The sequence below is a fragment of the Salmo trutta genome, chromosome 8 (genome assembly GCF_901001165.1).
Source record: "Salmo trutta chromosome 8, fSalTru1.1, whole genome shotgun sequence".
NCBI lineage: Eukaryota > Metazoa > Chordata > Actinopteri > Salmoniformes > Salmonidae > Salmo > Salmo trutta.
This window is the reverse complement of record NC_042964.1, coordinates 15649617-15668255: the sequence shown is the minus strand read 5'-3', so window position 1 is coordinate 15668255 and position 18639 is coordinate 15649617. Positions and strand designations below refer to the sequence as shown.

Sequence of the window (18639 nt, the reverse complement as noted above, 5' to 3'; positions counted from 1 at the left end):
ACCACTCAGGAAGGAGATGCGTTCTGTCTCCTAGAGATAAACGTACTTTGGTGCGGAAAGTGCAAATCAATCCCAGAACAACAGCAAAGGACCTTGTGAAGATGCTGGAGGAAACAGGTACAAAAGTATCTATATCCACAGTAAATCGAGTCCTATATCGACATAACCTGAAAGGCCGCTCAGCAAGGAAGAAGCCACTTCTCCAGAACCGCCATAAAAAAAGCCAGACTACGGTTTGAAACTGCACATGGGGACAAAGACTGTACTTTTTGAAGAAATGTCCTCTGGTCTGATGAAACAAAAATAGAACTGTTTGGTGATCCTAACTGACCTAAGACAGGGAATTATTACTAGGATTAAATGTCAGGAATTGTGAAAAACGGAGTTTAAATGTATTTGGCTAAGGTGTATGTAAACTTCTGACATCAACTGTATATATACACACGCATATTGATGCCAGACACACTCACACTGCTACTGCTCTTGTTTTTTATCAAACCCGATTGCCTAGTCACTTTTACCCCTACCTACATGTACAGATTACCTCAACTACCATGTACCTCTGCACATTGCCTCGGTACCGGTGCTCCTTGCATATAGCATCATTATTGTTAATTTATTGTTACTATTTCCTTTTTTTATTTAGCAAATTTAACTATGCATTGTTGAGAAAGGGCTTGTAAGTAAGCATTTTAAATGTCAAGTCTACACCTGCTGTATTCGGAGCATGTAACAAATGCAATTTGATTTGACATGGTTATTTTGTGGTGTCTAAATACTTATGTATGTACATGACGGGGTGGGCACTTGGGACCGTGAAGGACAAACAAACCTCATTGGCTGGCAAACTCAACAGAGCAAACCGAAAGTGAAGGCCTAGTAAACATGTCACTGTGCACAATTAACCAGACTACCTCCATGAAGGATATAAAACACCGGTAGTTCGTCATGAGGGGATTGTTTAGTTTCCTTCCAAACAGGGCTAGGATCCCTTAATACCCGGATAAATTGAGTACCATAGACAATAAATTCCCATTTTATTAATTCCCCGAACGTAGGCTGCTTCATTCGACTTGTCAGACCTACATGTTAAGGTTGCCATGGCAGCAGGAGCCTAAAGAAATCCCCTTTATGCTAAGGGCGCTATATAATAACATTATCTTTCCCTAATGCTCGATACACGCTGGTCGTTTCTTCAGCTCGCAAACATGTTTTATTCACTCGCCTCCTTCCCCTCGTCTTTCCCTCTTCCTTACAACTGTGTTCAACAACCGTTTGAAATGTAAACTGTTGATTTGTTAAGTCCACAATTCAACAAAAGTTGTTCCAAGCCTCGCTGTATCTTCCCGTTTCATCCCCCATGGGCATAGGGCAGAACATTGAGATGTTTTAAGCATTTCATTTCTGTGTACATGGACGTTTTCTGCAAAAACTGACAGCTAAGGGCAATCAGGGGAGAGCGTAAACAAATCCACTATCACCCAACTGCTTTTAATATATATATATATCAATACATTTCCCCAGAAGACCCTCAGGCCTTGACCATTGATTCATTATGCACAGAACTGGGGCTTACATCAAGTTACGGTATTCATATGGATATAAAGACAGTGATTTAAGATAATTAAGTCAATTTATAGGTGACCACCGACGGAGAGGTCACCCATTCCTAACCGGGCTGAACTTGACCTCCATGTTTACTGGTTGACCTTTGATCTCATTTGGAATCTTCAAGAGCCCATTGGTGAATATTCGAGCACACAGGATCAATAGCCAGAAGGTTCTCTGTGTAATCTGAACTATGGATGTGTCACAAATGGCATCCTATTCCAAATATAGTGCAATAAAAATGACCAGGGCCCACAGGGTTCTCGTCAAAACATGATGCATCATACCATTTTGGTAATCTAAATAGCTATGCAATAGCTATGTATACTGAACAAAAATATAAATGCAACATGTAAAGTGTTGGTCCCATGTTTCAGGAGCTGAAATAAAAGATCATAGAAATGTTTCATATGCACAAAAAGCTTATTTCTCTCAAATTGTGTGCACAAATTTGTTTACATCCCTTAGTGAGTATTTCTCCTCTGCCAAGATAATCCATCCACTTTACAGGTGTGGCATATAAATAAGATGATTAAACAGCACGATTATTACACAGGTGCACCTTATGCTGGGCCACTTAAAAGTGCAGTTTTGTCACAACACAATGCCACAGATGTCTCAAGTTTTGTGGGAGCATGCAGTTGGTATCCTGACTGCAAGAATGCCTACCAGAACTGTTGCCAGGAAATGTAATGTTCATTTCTCTACAATAAGCCGCCTCCTTAAGTTTTTTTTTTTGAATTTGGCAGAACGTCCAACTGGCCTCACAGCCGCAGACCACGTGTAACCAAGCCAGCCCAAGACCTCCACATCCGGCTTCTTTACCTGCGGGATCCTCTGAGACCAGCCACCTGGACAGCTGATGAAACTGAGGATTCTTTCTTTGGAATAAAGCCCTTTTGTGGGGAAAAACTCATTCTGATTGGCTGGGCCTGGTTCCCAAGTGAGTGGGCCTATGCCCTCCCAGGCCCAATCATTACTGTGCCCCTGCCCAGTCATGTGAAATCTATAGATTAGGGCCTAATTTATTTATTTAAATTGACTGATTTCCTTATATGAACAGTAACACAGTAAAATTGTTGAAATTGCTACATGTTGCGTTTATATTTTTGTTCAGTATAAAATAGCTATACAATACTACATCAAAAACGATCTTGCCTCCATGGAACAATCATTGGATAACTCGTTTTACAATATATCCCAACATCTAAATGATCACATTCAAGTTCTGAAAAAACTTGAATACACTAGCTTAGAATTGGCCTAAACTCAAACACCACACACACACCCCAGCCACGAGCTGTTCTCTCCCTTACTGTCGGGCAGACGGTATCAGAGCATGAGGTCTGATACTAACAGGCTCAGAGACAGATTCTATCTACAAGCCATCAGAATGCTGAACACTGGAACTGGACTGACCACCTGCTCTGATTCTCCACACCTTAGCACACGTGCACTCACTCATGCACCCAACCACACACACACACACACACACACACACACACACACACACACACACACACACACACACACACACACACACACACACACACACACACACACACACACACACACACACACACACACACATCACAACTGCTGCTACCAGACTCTTATTATACTGCCCAGTTTAAAACTGCCCCTCATCCCCAATACATTAATAAATACTGGACTATAAATTGTGCCTTCCTGTATTATACTTATGCTAAAATGTTTATTCTATTCTACTGAGCCATTTACTTTATGTTGGTATTCATAATATTTATTATGCAAGTTTCATTTGATGGTGTCCATGCGACTAATAAAATGTGAAACTTGAAACTAAACTCAAACAATGACTAAGACTCTGGGTGCGTCTCAAATGGCACCCTATTCCTTATGTAGTGCCCATAGGGCTCGGGTCAAAAGTAGAGCACTATATCGGTAATAAGGTGCCATTTGGGACGCAGAGGCTGCATGACTGTACAGGAACTTAGTTTGTCCAAATTGATTTCCTTAGACGACCAAAACAAATCACATTAGGATGGCTTAATGCTCATATTACTGACAAACGCAGTAATCTGTTTAATCAGACGTGATTGGACAACAGCCACTGCTCTTTCAGACTAGACACTTTTCCTGCTCATTTCGCTAGGTAAAATGTTCTAATCTTTGTATGTACAGTATATCGTAATACAATAATATAACATATCCCATTCAGCGGACACTTTTATCTGAAGCAACTTAGAGTGGTGCGTGCATACATTTTCATATGGGTGGCCCCAGCGGGAATCAAACCCACAATCCTGGCAGTGCAAGGGGTCATGCTCTACCAACTGAGCCACACGGGACCAAGCTTGTATATTCCAGAAGTACAAATATACAGTACATCAAGAGATGACAGTGTTTGCGATCACACTATCCTATGACGACTATGAAAAGGTTTGTAAAACATTCAGTCAATCGTGTCTCTTGCACATTCCAGAAATCATGTTCTGGCAGGTTGACAGCTCCTCTTGTGTTCACCAGTGTACAAAACAGTGTCTGAAGAGTTATTTTTGCCACATCAATAAGTTCTAACACTGTGTGTGTGTGTGTGTGTGTGTGTGTGTGTGTGTGTGTGTGTGTGTGTGTGTGTGTGTGTGTGTGTACACGACCACCTGCCTTCATGCATGTGTGTGTGTGTGATAAGATCTCATTTAATGTTTGTGCTGTGTGAGTGGGTATTATGCCTCTGTGTGTGTACATGGGTCTCGGTCTGTACTCACGAATGTTGTCGGTGTTCTCCTGCACGATGTCGGTCTTGAGCAGGTTGTCGGCCAGGACGAAGGCTCCTTGCTCCACCGTGTCCAGTAGCATGGTGGCTGCTCTCAGCTGCTCCCCGGTGCTCAGGTCCCTCCACGCCGACTGGGCCTGGGGCTGAAGCAGGTTGTTTACAGTCTCCACCATGGCCTGCACCAGACAACAAGGAGAGTTAGCGACATGACGATAGTGGAGGGGGATAACCAACCAGAGCATCAGTAGGGAGCTAGCAAAGGGAAGATAACAATGGCATCAGTATGGGTTATGGAAGGACTTTAGAATCACCAATTGACTTGAATAATGTGTCATTTAAAAGGGTTCGTTAACAAAGTTATGCCAGGACTTTTCAGAAGGAGAAATATCAAGTAAGGGTAGTCAAATGTCTTGCCATCGGCTAGACACAATTTCTCCTCTTGTCTGGAGATTGCTCTCTTTTCTTTCTCCCTGGATTGTTGGTTTCGTATTGTTCATTTGTGGGATTAGGGGAAACATAATTGACGTTAAACTATATTAACATACAGTGTTCCTCAACGAGTGGTCGTCCTGAGTAGCCGACAACAAAAATTGTGTTCCTCCATTGGCTTCTGAACTAAATAATATTATATTATGATTAATTAATGGTATTCTGTTTCAATGTGTTAATGTAGCAGCCTGGCCTATACCTGTTCTGTGATGTATATATTGGTACGATTTACCACTGACTGTCTCCACGGCTCAATGTTGTTATGAATTATGCCAGATTTCTTGAAGGGCTCGCCCACGATCCTGCATACATCTGTGACTACCTTTACCTGATGTTTCTCCCTCTGAAAAGTCCTGGCATAACATTATTAACTACCCCTTTTAAATGACCCATTATTCATGTCAAACAGTCAATGGTAAATCGTACCAAGAGAAACAATGACATTATATACATTGCATTCGGAAAGTATTCAGACCCCTTTACTTTTTCCACATTTTGGTTCATCACAGCCTTATTCTAAAATTGATTAAATAGTTTTTTCCCCTCGATCTACAGACAATACCCCATAATGACAAAGCAAAAACAGAAATATCACATTTACATAAGTATTCAGACCCTTTACTCAGAAGTTTGTTGAAGCACCTTTGGCAGTGATTGCAGCCTCGAGTTTTCTTGGGTATGACGCTTGAACCTATTTGGGGAGGTTCTCCCATTATTTTCTGCACATCGTCTCAAGCTCAGTCAGATTGGATGGGGAGAGACGCTGCACAGCTATTTTCAGGTCTCTCCAGAAATGTTCGATAGGTTTAAAGTCTGGGTTCTGGCTGGGCCACTCAAGGACATCAAATCAAATTGTATTGGTCACATACAACATGGTTAGCAGATGTTATTGCGAGTGAAGCAAAATGACATTGAGACTTGACCGAAGCCACTCCTGCGTTGTCTTGGCTGTGTGCTTAGGGTCGTTGTCCTGGTTATCATCAAGGATCTCTGTACTTTGCTCCGTTCATCTTTCCCTCGATACTGACTAGTCTCCCAGTCCCTGCCGCAGAAAAACATCCCCACAGCATGATGCTGCCACCACACTTCACCGTAGGGATTGTGGCAGGTTTCCTCCAGACGTGACACTTGGTATTCAGGCCAAAGAGTTCAATCTTGGCTTCAACAGACCAGAGAATCTTATTTCTCATGGTCAGAGTCCTTTAGGTGCCTTTTGGCAAACTCCAAGTAGGCTGTCATATGCCTTTTACTGACGAGTGGCTTCCGCCTGGCCACTACCATAAAGGCCTGATTGGTGGACTGCAGCAGAGATGGTTGTCCTTCTGGAAGGTTCTCCCATCTCCACAGAGGAACTCTGGAGCTCTGTCAGAGTGACCATTGGTTTCTTGGTCACCTCCCTGACCAAGGCCCTTCTCCCCTGATTGCTCAGATTGGCCGGGCGGCCAGATCTAGGAAGAGTCTTGGTGGTTCCAAACTTCTTCCATTTAAGAATGATGGAGGCCACTGTGTTCTTGGGGACCTTCAATGCTGCAGACATTTTTTGGTACCCTTCTCCAGATCTGTGCCTCGACACAATCCTGTCTTGGAGCTCTACGGACAATTCCTTTAGCTCTGACATGCACTGTCAACTGTGGGAACTTATATAGACAGGTGTGTGCCTTTCCAAATCATGTCCAATCAATTGAATTTACCACATGTGGACACCAATCAAGTAGTAGAAACATCTCAAGGATGATCAATGGTCTCATTGCAAAGGGTCTGAATACTTACGTAAATAAGGGTATTTCTGTTTTATTTTTAATAAATTAGCAAAATTAAAAAAAAATAAAAAAAACATTTTGCTTTGTCATTATGGGGTATTGTGTGTCGATTGATAAGGAAAAAAATGTAATATATTTTAGAATAAGACTATAACGTAACAAAATGTGGATAAAGACAAGGGGTCTGAATACTCTCCAAATGCACTGTACATCACAGAACAGGTGTAGGCCAAGCTGATGCATGTAGGCCAGGCGGATGCATGTAAACCAGGCTGATGCACCCCCAAAAATCCCCATCCTCCATGCTACATTAACACATGCATGTAAACACACAAACAGAATATCATTAATGAATCATAATATAATATTATTTAGTACAGAAGCCAATGGTGGTACACCATTTTTGTTGTCGGCTACTCAGGACGACCACTCGTTGAGGAACACTGTCTATTAATATTGTTTAACCTCAATTATATTTTCCCTAATCCCATAATAACTGAACACAATAATCTGAAACCAATAAACCAGGGAAATAGAAAAGGGAGCAATCTCCAGACAAGAGGAGAAGTTGTGAGCAACTGATGACAAGACATTTGAATAGAAAACGAATTGATCAAGCTAAACTATTCCATCCCTCTGGTGCAACAGAAGAAAATGCATTATCAAAACTGAAACTTCTGTCCATGAATAGGTGTTCGCGCAGAATTCACAGGTGCTTTTTAGTTTTAAAATCTAATAATCAAACATTGATGAGTACTATTGAACAAAGGGTTTTACAGAATAGACTGAGAAAAATAAGAATTCATAATTTGAAAGAAATCATCACAGCCTCTCTGACATCCCACAGCTTCAAAGGCCAATTTACGCCTCTGCGTTTGCAAAGACGGACGCCGCGCTTGATCGTAAATGCTCGTTGGCGAGAATCTAAGGGAGAAACATCAAGCTTTTTAAGAGGGCGGAAGAAAGCTCCTCCAACATTGCATACGGCAATACCTTGGTGTTATCCCGGTGGCTACAGTAGGTTCCGTTTTGATCAATGGACTATGAAAGAGAATAGGAGTTTCAGAGTTGATTCCAGATCAGCGGGTTCTAAAACAGCGGGGGTACGAAACCTCAGGCAATGCAATGAGAAAACAGCCCATTGGAGCTGCCCTGCAGAATCAAACTGATTGAGATATAAAAAAAAAAGCCTGACACTATAAACATTATAAACGACATAACCCATACACACAAGAGTTATCAGCTTCCAATTAATTATGTAGATCCTTAAGACGAGTGTCTTTGTTGTGGACACAGTGGCAGCTAATCTAGACTATATCTGGTACAGAATAGACAAGAGCATGAGGAAGAGAGGTGGTTGTATTCAACTCACTAGTGCGCTGAGATGAAGGGAACATTAAATAGCACCAGCTGGCTATTCCACACTCCCCGGCGCACAAACACTGTCTTTAAGCCAGGCAAGCACCCAACTTTGATGCAATTATTCATTATCTTCAGCCAAACTCAAATCGTACCTTTTGACATTAACAGAGACGCCGAGGTTGATTGGCTCTCAATTAAGGAGCTTTTCTCTGCAGCACTGGAATATTTTCCCCTTCGCCAATTTAAATATGATGAAGTCTGAAACTGCAATCTACTAAGCAATCTGTCCTTCCAGAGTGCACATGCTGGAGCCATCAAAAACGTGATAAACTACATTTTGAGTAAAGTGCCATCTTTGGGAATGGTACCTAATAGGGTCGCATTTGCAAATCAATGCGACACAAAGCCGTATTTTGGATAGGGGTACTCAGAAATGATAGGGCATTGATTAGTGTGCGGATTCAAGTATAAAGCCCCTCATTTTGAATCAGAAAGTCAAATTATGATGGGTTTAGCTGCTTAATATGGGGTTATGATGCTTATCTGTGGACCTAACAGAGAACAAATCAATTATGAATATAAATCTGGATGTATTTTGGCTTCAGAATGCCGGTTTTGAGGATATGGATAATCTCTGTTACATGTGCTTTGACCTAGCTACAAAAGATGGAAATAAAACAGAGCCATTACCGGATGCATTATTGAGTGATATGGACTTACAGAAAATGTATAAAGGGCGTAATGAAGGATATAAACGGACATAAAATGTGTATACAGGAAAGAGCTATATTGTTCTATGGTTTGTTTAATGTCAATTGCCAGCATAATCAAGCAAATGGGAAAACAATATGAGAAAGAGGAAGCTGTATCAACCCATCTCTTCTGCCATGTATAAATGTATTATTCAATGTGTTTCTATGGGGTAACAGCAGTAAGGCCAAATTCAATTAATCATATAGAGATAGATATAGACAGATATATATATATATATATATATATATATATACACACAGTTGAAGTCGGAAGTTTACATACACCTTAGCCAAATACATTTAAACTCAGTTTTTCACAATTCTTGACATTTAATTCTAGTAAAAATTCAATTAGGATCACCACTTTATTTTAAGAATGTGAAATATCAGAATAATAGTAGAGAGAATTATTTATTTCAGCTTTTATTTCTTTCATCACATTCCCAGTGGGTCAGAGGTTTACATACACAATTTGTATTTGGTAGCATTGCCTTTAAATTGTTTAACTTGGGTCAAACGTTTCAGGTAGCCCTCCACAAGCTTCCCAAAATAAGTTGGGTGAATTTTAGCCCATTCCTCCTGACAGAGCTGGTGTAACTGAGTCAGGTTTGTAGGCCTCCTTGCTCGCACATACTTTTTCAGTTCTGCCCACAAATGTTCTATAGGATTGAGGTCAAGGCCACTCCAATACCTTGACTTTGTTTTACTTAAGCCATTTTGCCACAACTTTGGAAGTATGCTTGGGGTCATTGTCCATTTGGAAGACCCATTTGAAACCAAGCTTTAACTTCCTGACTGATGTCTTGAGATGTTGCTTCAATATTTCCACATAATTTTCCTCCCTCATGATGCCATCTATATTGTGAAGTGCACCAGTCCCTCCTGCAGCAAAGTACCCCCACAACATGATGCTGCTTCACGGTTGAGATGGTGTTCTTCGGCTTGCAAGCCTCCCCCTTTTTCCTCCAAACATAAAGATGGTCATTATGGCCAAACAGTTCTATTTTTGTTTCATCAGACCAGAGGACATTTCTCCAAAAAGTACGATCTTTGTCCCCATGTACAGTTGCAAACCGTAGTCTGGCTTTTTTATGGCAGTTTTGGAGCAGTGGCTTCCTCCTTGCTGAGTGGCCTTTCAGGTTATGTCAATATAGGACTCGTTTTACTGTGGATATAGATACTTTTGTACCTGTTTCCTCTAGCATTTTCACAAGGTCCTTTGCTGTTGTTCTGGAATTGATTTGCACTTTTCGCACCAAAGTACGTTCATCTCTAAGAGACAGAACGCGTCTCCTTCCTGAGCGGTGTGACGGCTGTGTGGTCCCATGGTGTTTATACTTGCGTACTATTGTTTGTACAGATGAATGTGGTACCTTCAGGAGTTTGGAAATTGCTCCCAATGATGAACCAGACCTGTGGAAGACTATAATTTTTTTCTGAGGTCTTGAGTGATTTATTTTGATTTCCCCATGATGTCAAGCAAAGAGGCACTGAGTTTGAAGGAAGGCCTTGAAATACATCCACTGGTAAGGCCATAAGCAAACAAGAAAATGCTCATCCAGAGGCGGCGCTCCTAGTGGCCGGGGACTTTAATGCAGGGAAACGTTAATCTCTTTTACCTCATTTCTACCAGCATGTTACATGTGCATCCAGAGAGAAAATATTTGTTTTTATATAAAACTGTAGACCACCTTTACTCCACACACAGAGATGTGTACAAAGCTCTCCCTCACCCTCCATTTGGCAAATCTGGCCATAGCTCTGTCCTCCTGATTCCTGCTTCCAATCAAAAACTAAAGCAGGAAGTACCAGTGACTCGCTCAATAAGGAAGTGGTCAGATGACGTAGATGCTAAGCTAAAGGACCGTTTTGCTAGCACAGACTGGAATATGTTCCGGGATTCTTCCGTTGGCATTGACGAGTACACCACATCAGTCACAGGCTTCATCATTAAGTACATTGATGACTTCATCCCCAGAGTGACCGTACGTACATACTCTAATCAGAAGTCATGGATTACAGGCAACATCCGCACTGAGATAAAGGGTAGAGCTGCCACTTTCAAAGAGTGGGACTCTAACCAGGACACTTATAAGAAATCCCGCTATGCCCTCCGATGAACCATCAAACCGGCAAAGTGTCAATACATCGTACAAAACCGTCTGAGTCTTGTCGGATGTGGCAGGGCTTGCAAACTATTACAGACAAGAAAGGGAAGCACAGCTGCCAGCTGCCCAGTGACACGAGCCCACCAGACGAGCTAAATAACTTTATGCTCACTTCGAGTCAAACACTGAAGCAGGCCTTGTGAATGTTGACCTTCCAATTTGCATACCACCCCAACAGATCCACAGATGATGCAATCTCTATTGCACTCCAAAAGGAACACCTATGTGAGGTGCAATCAGCGTTCAACACCATAGTACCATCAACGCTCATCACTAAGCTAACAAACCTGGGACTAAACAACTCCATTTGCAACTGGATCCTGGGCTTACTGACGGGCCGCTCCAAAGTGGTAAGGGTAGGTAACACCACACCTGCCAAGCTGATCCTCAACACGGGGGCCCCTCAAGGGTGCGTGCTCAGTCCCCTCCTGTACTCCCATGACTGCATGGCCAAGCATGACTCCGACACCATCATTAAGTTTGCCGACGACAACGAAGACTGACCTCCTCCCTGTAGGCTGAGACCTGGCAGTATGGTGCCAGGATGACAACCTCTCCCTCAATGTGATCAAGACATAGGAGATGATTACAGACTACAGGTAAAGGACAATCGAGCATGCCCCCATTCTCATCGAAAGGGTTGTAGTGGAGCAGGTTGAGAGCTTTAATTTCCTTGATGTTCACATCATCAACAAACTATTATGGTCCAAACACACCAAGACAGTCGTGAAGAGGGCACGACAACACCTATTCCCACTCGGGAGACTGAAAAGATTTGGAATGGGTCCTCAGATCCTCAAAAGTTCTACAGCTGCACCATTGAGAGCATCCTGACTGGTTGCATCACCGCCTGGTATGGCAACTGCTCGGCCTCCGACTACAAGGCACTACAGAGGGTAGTGCGTACAACCCAGTACATCACCGGGGCCAAGCTTCCTGCCATCCAAGACCTTTAAACCAGGCGGTGACAGAGGAAGGCCCAAAAAATTGCCAAGGACTCTAGTCACCCAAGTCATAGGCTGTTCTCTCTGCTACCGCAAGGCAAGTGGTACCAGAGTGCCAAGTCTAGGTCCAAAAGGCTTCTTAACAGCTTCTACCCCCAAGCCATAAGACTCCTGAACAGCTAATCAAATGGCTACCCAGACTATTTGCATTCCCCCCACCCCCATTTTTATGCTACTCTCTGTTTATTAACCATGCATAGTCACTTTACCTCTACCTACATGTACATATTACCTCAATTATCTCGACTAACCGGTGCCCCTGCACATTGACTCTGTACCGGTACCCCTGCTGTATATAGCTCGCTACTGTTATTTCTTTGTTGCTCCTTAATTAGTTAACCTCCACAAGATCGGTGGGTCCCCCGTGGGACGGTTGAGCTAACGTAGGCTAATGCGATTAGCATGAGGCTTAAGTAACAAGAACATTTCCCAGGAGATAGACATTTCTTATTTTGGCAGAAAGCTTAAATTCTTGTTAATCTAACTGCACTCTCCAATTTACAGTAGCTATTACAGTGAATTAATACCATGCTATATTCTCCTACATTAATTTAACAATTCCACAAACTTCGAAGTGTTTCCTTTCAAATGGTATCAAGAATATGCATATCATTGCTTCAGGTCCGGAGCTACAGGGAGTTAGATTTGGGTATGTCATTTTAGGCAAAGATTTTTAAAAAGTGGCAGATCCTTAAGAGGTTTTAAGGGCTTGTAAGTAAGCATTTCACTGTAAGCATGTGACAAATAACATTTTATTTTTTGGGATCAGATGACCTGGCCTCCACAATCACCCCACCTCAACCCAAATGAGATGGTTTGGGATGAGTTAGACCGCAGAGTGAAGGAAAGCAGCCAAGAAGTGCTCAGCATATGTGCAAACTCCTTCAAGACTGTTGGAAAAGCAATCCAGGTGAAGCTGGTTGAGATAATGCCAAGAGTGTGCAAAGCTGTCATCAAGGCAAAGGGTAGCTACTTTGAAGAATCTGAAATATAAAATATACCTTAACCCTTTTTTGGTTACTACATGATTCCATATGTGTTATTTCATAGTTTGATGTCTTCACTATTATTCTACAATGTAGAAAATAGTAAAAATAAAGAAAAACCCTAGAATGAGTAGGTGTGTCCAAACCTTTGACTGGTAATGTATACCTGCAGGGGTTCTAAACATTCAAAATCAAATGGCTAAATGACCATCTTTAAAAAATGCCATATGTTAGCTTAGTAGACCCAACAGCCCAAAATTGACTTATTGTATGGTCTCTAACAACAGTGCACTGTATACTACTTTCTGAAGACTGTGGCAAGCAAGTTTAAGGGTTCTGGGCAAGAAATATATAAGTCGGAGTAATTAAGCTTAGCACTGAGTCTACAAGTCTAGCAGGCAACCTTCACAGACAAATGAGATCTACGGTTTACCTCTGGGGACAACAAACTCTTTTCACAAGAGCCTCTTATTTCCAAAGGGGGAGAGAGAGAGAGGGAGAGAGGGATAGAGAGAGCCGAGAGGGATGTACTCAAGCAGCACAACACACTCAGTGTAGCGGAGTAGAGGAGTGTGGATGCCTTACTGCAGACAGACTGCTTCTCCATCTGTCAGAAGCAGTGGTTCGGCTCAGAGAGCTCCAAACTTTCAACCACTGTTATGTTTCTGTATTCCCCCCCCCCCCCACCCCCCCACCCAGTTTCCTCTGCTCTCTTGAAAGATCCAAGCCACCCAGGGAAACCAACACTTCCTGGTTCTTGGCTGGTCTGGAAATGTTAATCATCAACTAGCTAGCCTACACCCCCGAATGCTATGGTTGTAACAAGCTGATGACTGGGCAAGAAAAATACCCTGTTCTAATATTTGTGAATTGCATCCTTCTGTACTCTCTCCCTTCTTTGAGTACTTACTGATTTGATTTTTACTAGGTTAAAGCACAGGTTCCAATACTTCGCTTTAACCAATCCAGATCGATATCAGATCAGTGATCATTCCAAATAAGGGGTAAAGAAAGGATGCAATCTAGAAGAATTCGAACAGGGCCAACTTATCTTGCTGCAGTCATTTCAAATCAAATCAAGCTTTATTTATACAGCACATTTCAGACATGGAATGCAACAATGTGATTCACAGGGGAAAAAAACTAATAAAACTATGAAAATAACAAGTGAAACATTTACTACACAACAAGAGGATAAAAAAAACTAAAGAATAACAATACAAACTGAACGACTAAAAAGCACCCTAAGGAAAAGCAAATCTAAAAAGGTGTGTTTTACGATCTCTTTTAAAAATGTCCACAGTTTCGGTTCCCCTCAGGTTCTCTGGCAGGCTATTCGAGAGGCTGGGGGCACAGTAACTAATGGTTGCCTCTCCATGCCTCTTGGTCCTAGGCTTTGGGATTGTTAAAAGGCCAGTGCCAGAGGACCTGAGGGACCAACTGGGTACATAACTTAAAAGCATGTCTGACATGTATTGGGGTGCACAATCATGGATTGATTTAAAAACCAATAGAATAAACTTAAAATGTATTCTAAAACTCACAGGCAACCAGTGCAGAGACCTTAAACCGGTGTAATGTGTGCTCTCTGTCTGGTCTTGGTCCGTACCCGTGCTGCAGCATTCTGTATGTTTTGCAGTTGACCAATGGCTTTCTTGGGTAGATCAGACAGGAGAGCATTACAGTACTCAAGCCTGCTTGTAATAAAAGCATGGATGAGTCTCTCTGTATCAGCCTTAGAGCAAAACGGCCGCACCTTGGCAACGTTCATCAGGTGGTAAAAAGCTATTTTGGTCACAATCCTAATGTGTGATTCGAAATTGAGTTTAGAATCTAAAATAACACCTAGGTTTTTTACCTTCTGTTTTATCTTTATTGCCTGTAAATTAAAATGTGTGGCCATATTCTCTATCTGTGCTTTGGCTCCAACAATAAGTACCTCTGTCTTTCTTGATTTAGCTGGAGGAAGTTGTGAGCCATTCAAGTATTTAAATCACTAATAAAGTATAATAATTTATCCGTGGCTCTAAAATCCTCTGGTGACACAGAAATGTTAAGTTGTGTATCGTCTGTGTCGCAGTGAAAATGAATGCTGTGCTTTCTGATAACGCTGCCAAGGGGTAACATACAGTATATAAACTAAACAGTACCAGGCCCAAAAATCAAACCTTCTGGAACACCACATGAGATATGAGTATTGTTCACAAAGGATGACAAAAACACTTGAGCGGTTAAATAGGTCCTAAACCAAATTGAACTGGACCGTAGAGGCCAAAGCACATCTCCAGTCTGTCCAGAAGGACATCATGGTCAACAGTGTTGAACGCAGCACTTAAATCCAAGAGTACAAGGACAGAGAGCTGTTTGGCATCTGTGTTGGCTCTAAGATAATTTACCACTTTAACTAAGGCTGGGCACGAAAACCAGATTGGAATTTTTCAAAAATACAGTTGGCATATATATTTTTTTTTGCTGTTTGAACACCAATTTCTCCAGAATTTTGCTGAAGAATGGCAGGTTGGAGATTGGCCGAAAATTGACAAGAGTTGAAGAATCTAGATTACTTTTCTTCAGAAGGGGTTTCACCATAGCAATTTTTAGTGCAGTGGGGAAAGTGTCTGTGAACAGAGAGTGATTAACAATAGCTTGCACTTCTTCAGAAAATAAAAAAATGTTTTGAAGAAGGTGGTGGGCATAGGATTGGGAAGGCAGGTAGAAGGCTTAAGTTGTGATATCACTTATCTGAGCATGTGTGTCAACCAGGGACAATAAATCCATAGTGCCTTTGTGTGGTAGGCTAGGGCAGTGGTTCCCAACGTAGGCTAGGGCAGTGGTTCCCAACGTAGGCTAGGGCAGCGGTTCCCAACGTAGGCTAGGGCAGCGGTTCCCAACGTAGGCTAGGGCAGCGGTTCCCAACGTAGGCTAGGGCAGCGGTTCCCAACGTAGGCTAGGGCAGCGGTTCCCAACGTAGGCTAGGGCAGCGGTTCCCAACGTAGGCTAGGGCAGCGGTTCCCAACGTAGGCTAGGGCAGCGGTTCCCAACGTAGGCTAGGGCAGCGGTTCCCAACGTAGGCTAGGGCAGTGGTTCTCAACGTAGGCTAGGGCAGTGGTTCCCAACGTAGGCTAGGGCAGTGGTTCCCAACGTAGGCTAGGGCAGCGGTTCCCAACGTAGGCTAGGGCAGCGGTTCCCAACGTAGGCTAGGGCAGTGGTTCCCAACGTAGGCTAGGGCAGCGGTTCCCAACGTAGGCTAGGGCAGCGGCTCCCAACGTAGGCTAGGGCAGCGGCTCCCAACGTAGGCTAGGGCAGCGGTTCCCAATGTAGGCTAGGGCAGTGGTTCCCAACGTAGGCTAGGGCAGTGGTTCCCAACGTAGGCTAGGGCAGTGGTTCCCAACGTAGGCTAGGGCAGTGGTTCCCAACCATTTTCGGTTACTGTACCGCCAAGTAAATTTTGCTCTGCCCAGATTACCCTTGAAGTACCCCTTCATATGCATTTTACCAGTAAGCCTATGGTCTCATGAGTCTTCTGAAGTACCCCCTGTGGATAGGCCAAGTACCCCCATCCTAGCACCCCTAGTTGGGAAACACTGGGCTAGCGTACATGCAGAATCAAACTTCTCATCAGGTCTTGCTGATACCCAGCCTAATGTTTGTTATCTTATCTCTGAAATACGCCATAAACTCATCACTTTTAGATGTGGGGGAAAATTCACATAGGTTTGCGGAGGTAGGATTTATCACACCATCAATGGTCGAGAAGAGCACTCTCTAATTATTCTGATTATTAGTGATCAAGTTAGGAAAATGTGCCCGTCTGCCATTTCTAATTGCCTTGTTATATATGCCAAGTTGCTTTCTCGGAAAATCATAATGGACCTGCAATTTCCCTTTCATTTATTTGTTTCCTCACTCATACAAGGGGCTCTCGGTTTGGATGTGGCCTTTTTCAACTTTACTGGAGCTACGGCATCAATGGTTTCCCTTAATTTGCTATTTAAGTTATCAACTAAATCATCACAAGAGGAAGGCAGAATAGGTGATGTAGTATTGTTCATACACTCAATAAAATCTGTAGCAACTTCAGAGGTAAGAAAGCATTTCTTAATAATGCGTTCAGTATTACCCTGTGCTATGGGCAACAAGGTAGTAAAAAATACACAGTGGTGATCAGATAAAGCAACATCAACAATAGAGGATATGTCAATAGAAAGACCCTTGGTAATAACCAGGTCCAGAGGATGGCCGCAGGTAAGGGTGGGCCCAATAACATGTTGTATAAAGTCCATAGAACTCAAAAGATTAAAATCCCCTGGAGCACTACCAGACCCTGTCTGTCAGTCTTTAAAACAGTTTGCGATGTTGCTAGAAATAATCCTTGAACCCCTGCGGTTAGGGTGAATCCAGTCTCTTTTAAAAAGTGTTGGTTGCTCCCACAGCAAAGTTGTCACAAAAAGAGACATTCCTGTTGTTGCAAAGTTTCTATAGGTACTCATTTAGGGCTGAAATGTTCCGAACCCCTTCTGTAGCATGGGAGATAATTCATTATTCTTCCCTGTGCTAGTGAGGGTCTTTAAAAAATATATTGCAGTCCTCCCTCAGATCGCCTAAAACCAAGGTTGTTATAACCTACATGAGTGATGATGGTGTCAATATTATGGTCACCACAGACTCCTGGGTGACAGTGGACCTTGGTCAGTCCACAGACCGTAGGCAGGCCAAAATCTCTCACCATCGAGCTGCCCACAATGATAGTGATGGAATCCTATGGGGAAATGACCTGCTGAACTGTGGTGGCCGTGGGGGAGGGTGCCACTGGGCGGCCGCCAGCTGTTGGTATACACCAAGGATCCGTGCTGACTCCCGGGGATGGTAGGTCCGTCTCATGCGGGGCAAAGCTGTTTGATAGCTGGATCTGATGTTCTTGGATAGATGGGTGGCCAGACTGCCTCATGATCTCCTACGCCGTGCGAGTGCCCAGTCTCCCACAGGTCGCGGAGTTGAGCTTAACATCTCTCCGTTGGATTGGAACAGATCAGACCGCCCGAGTCATCGATAGCTTTGCTATAGGAAGCATTTAAAACAGATTTGGTTTGCCTGGGTTACAGCAAGGTCGGTGTACTTAGAAACAGATTTTCCTTTTCTCGCAGCCAAGCTAACAGCCGGAGGATCTCTTCCCTTAAATGCTTGATGGTGGTGCATTTAGGGCAGACAAATCCTTGTCCATTTTGCAGTTACACCTTATCTTCATCTTGTGATTGTGTGAAAATAATCCCACACCTGAAGCATTTGTGCCCAGCTGTGGATAGAAACACTGGTGGGCTAGCACTGCTAGCGTTAGCTTTCTCCATTTTCATGATGGCTAGCAGCTAACTGCTACTTAACAGGAATCCGGGATAAACTTACAGTCCCAGCCATAAAGGCTGACCGCATCGCGGAATCCGTAGCAAAACAAACTTTAGCTATGATTAAAAACAATTTAATAAAAACATCAAACCGAGTGTAGACAGTACACGGTTCTGTTGCTCGCTCTGATTGCTCTACACCAATGAAGGGGATGGAAGGGGTGGGATATTAGACTGGGGCCTGGAACTGGTCCAAGTCAGCCTGTGTGGTGTGTGTGTGTGTGTGTGTGTGTGTGTGTGTGTGTGTGTGTGTGTGTGTGTGTGTGTGTGTGTGTGTGTGTGTGCTGATTGATGAAATGAACTCCAGGTCGGGGAAATTGATTCTGGCTGAGCCTGAACTCCCGTCAACGGCTTAG

General features: G+C 43.0%; 1 protein-coding gene across 8 annotated transcripts in view; it reads right to left on the bottom strand.

The window, feature by feature from the left end:
- The window catches only part of LOC115198263 (adhesion G protein-coupled receptor L3), a 304863-nt gene that overhangs the window by 71523 nt on the left and 214701 nt on the right, over nt 1–18639 (bottom strand). For all 8 annotated transcript variants that reach the window (XM_029760110.1, XM_029760112.1, XM_029760113.1 and 5 more), the window contains one exon: nt 4356–4539. In XM_029760110.1, coding sequence (XP_029615970.1) covers nt 4356–4539 — 184 coding nt within the window. The remainder of the gene's footprint in view (nt 1–4355; nt 4540–18639) is intronic.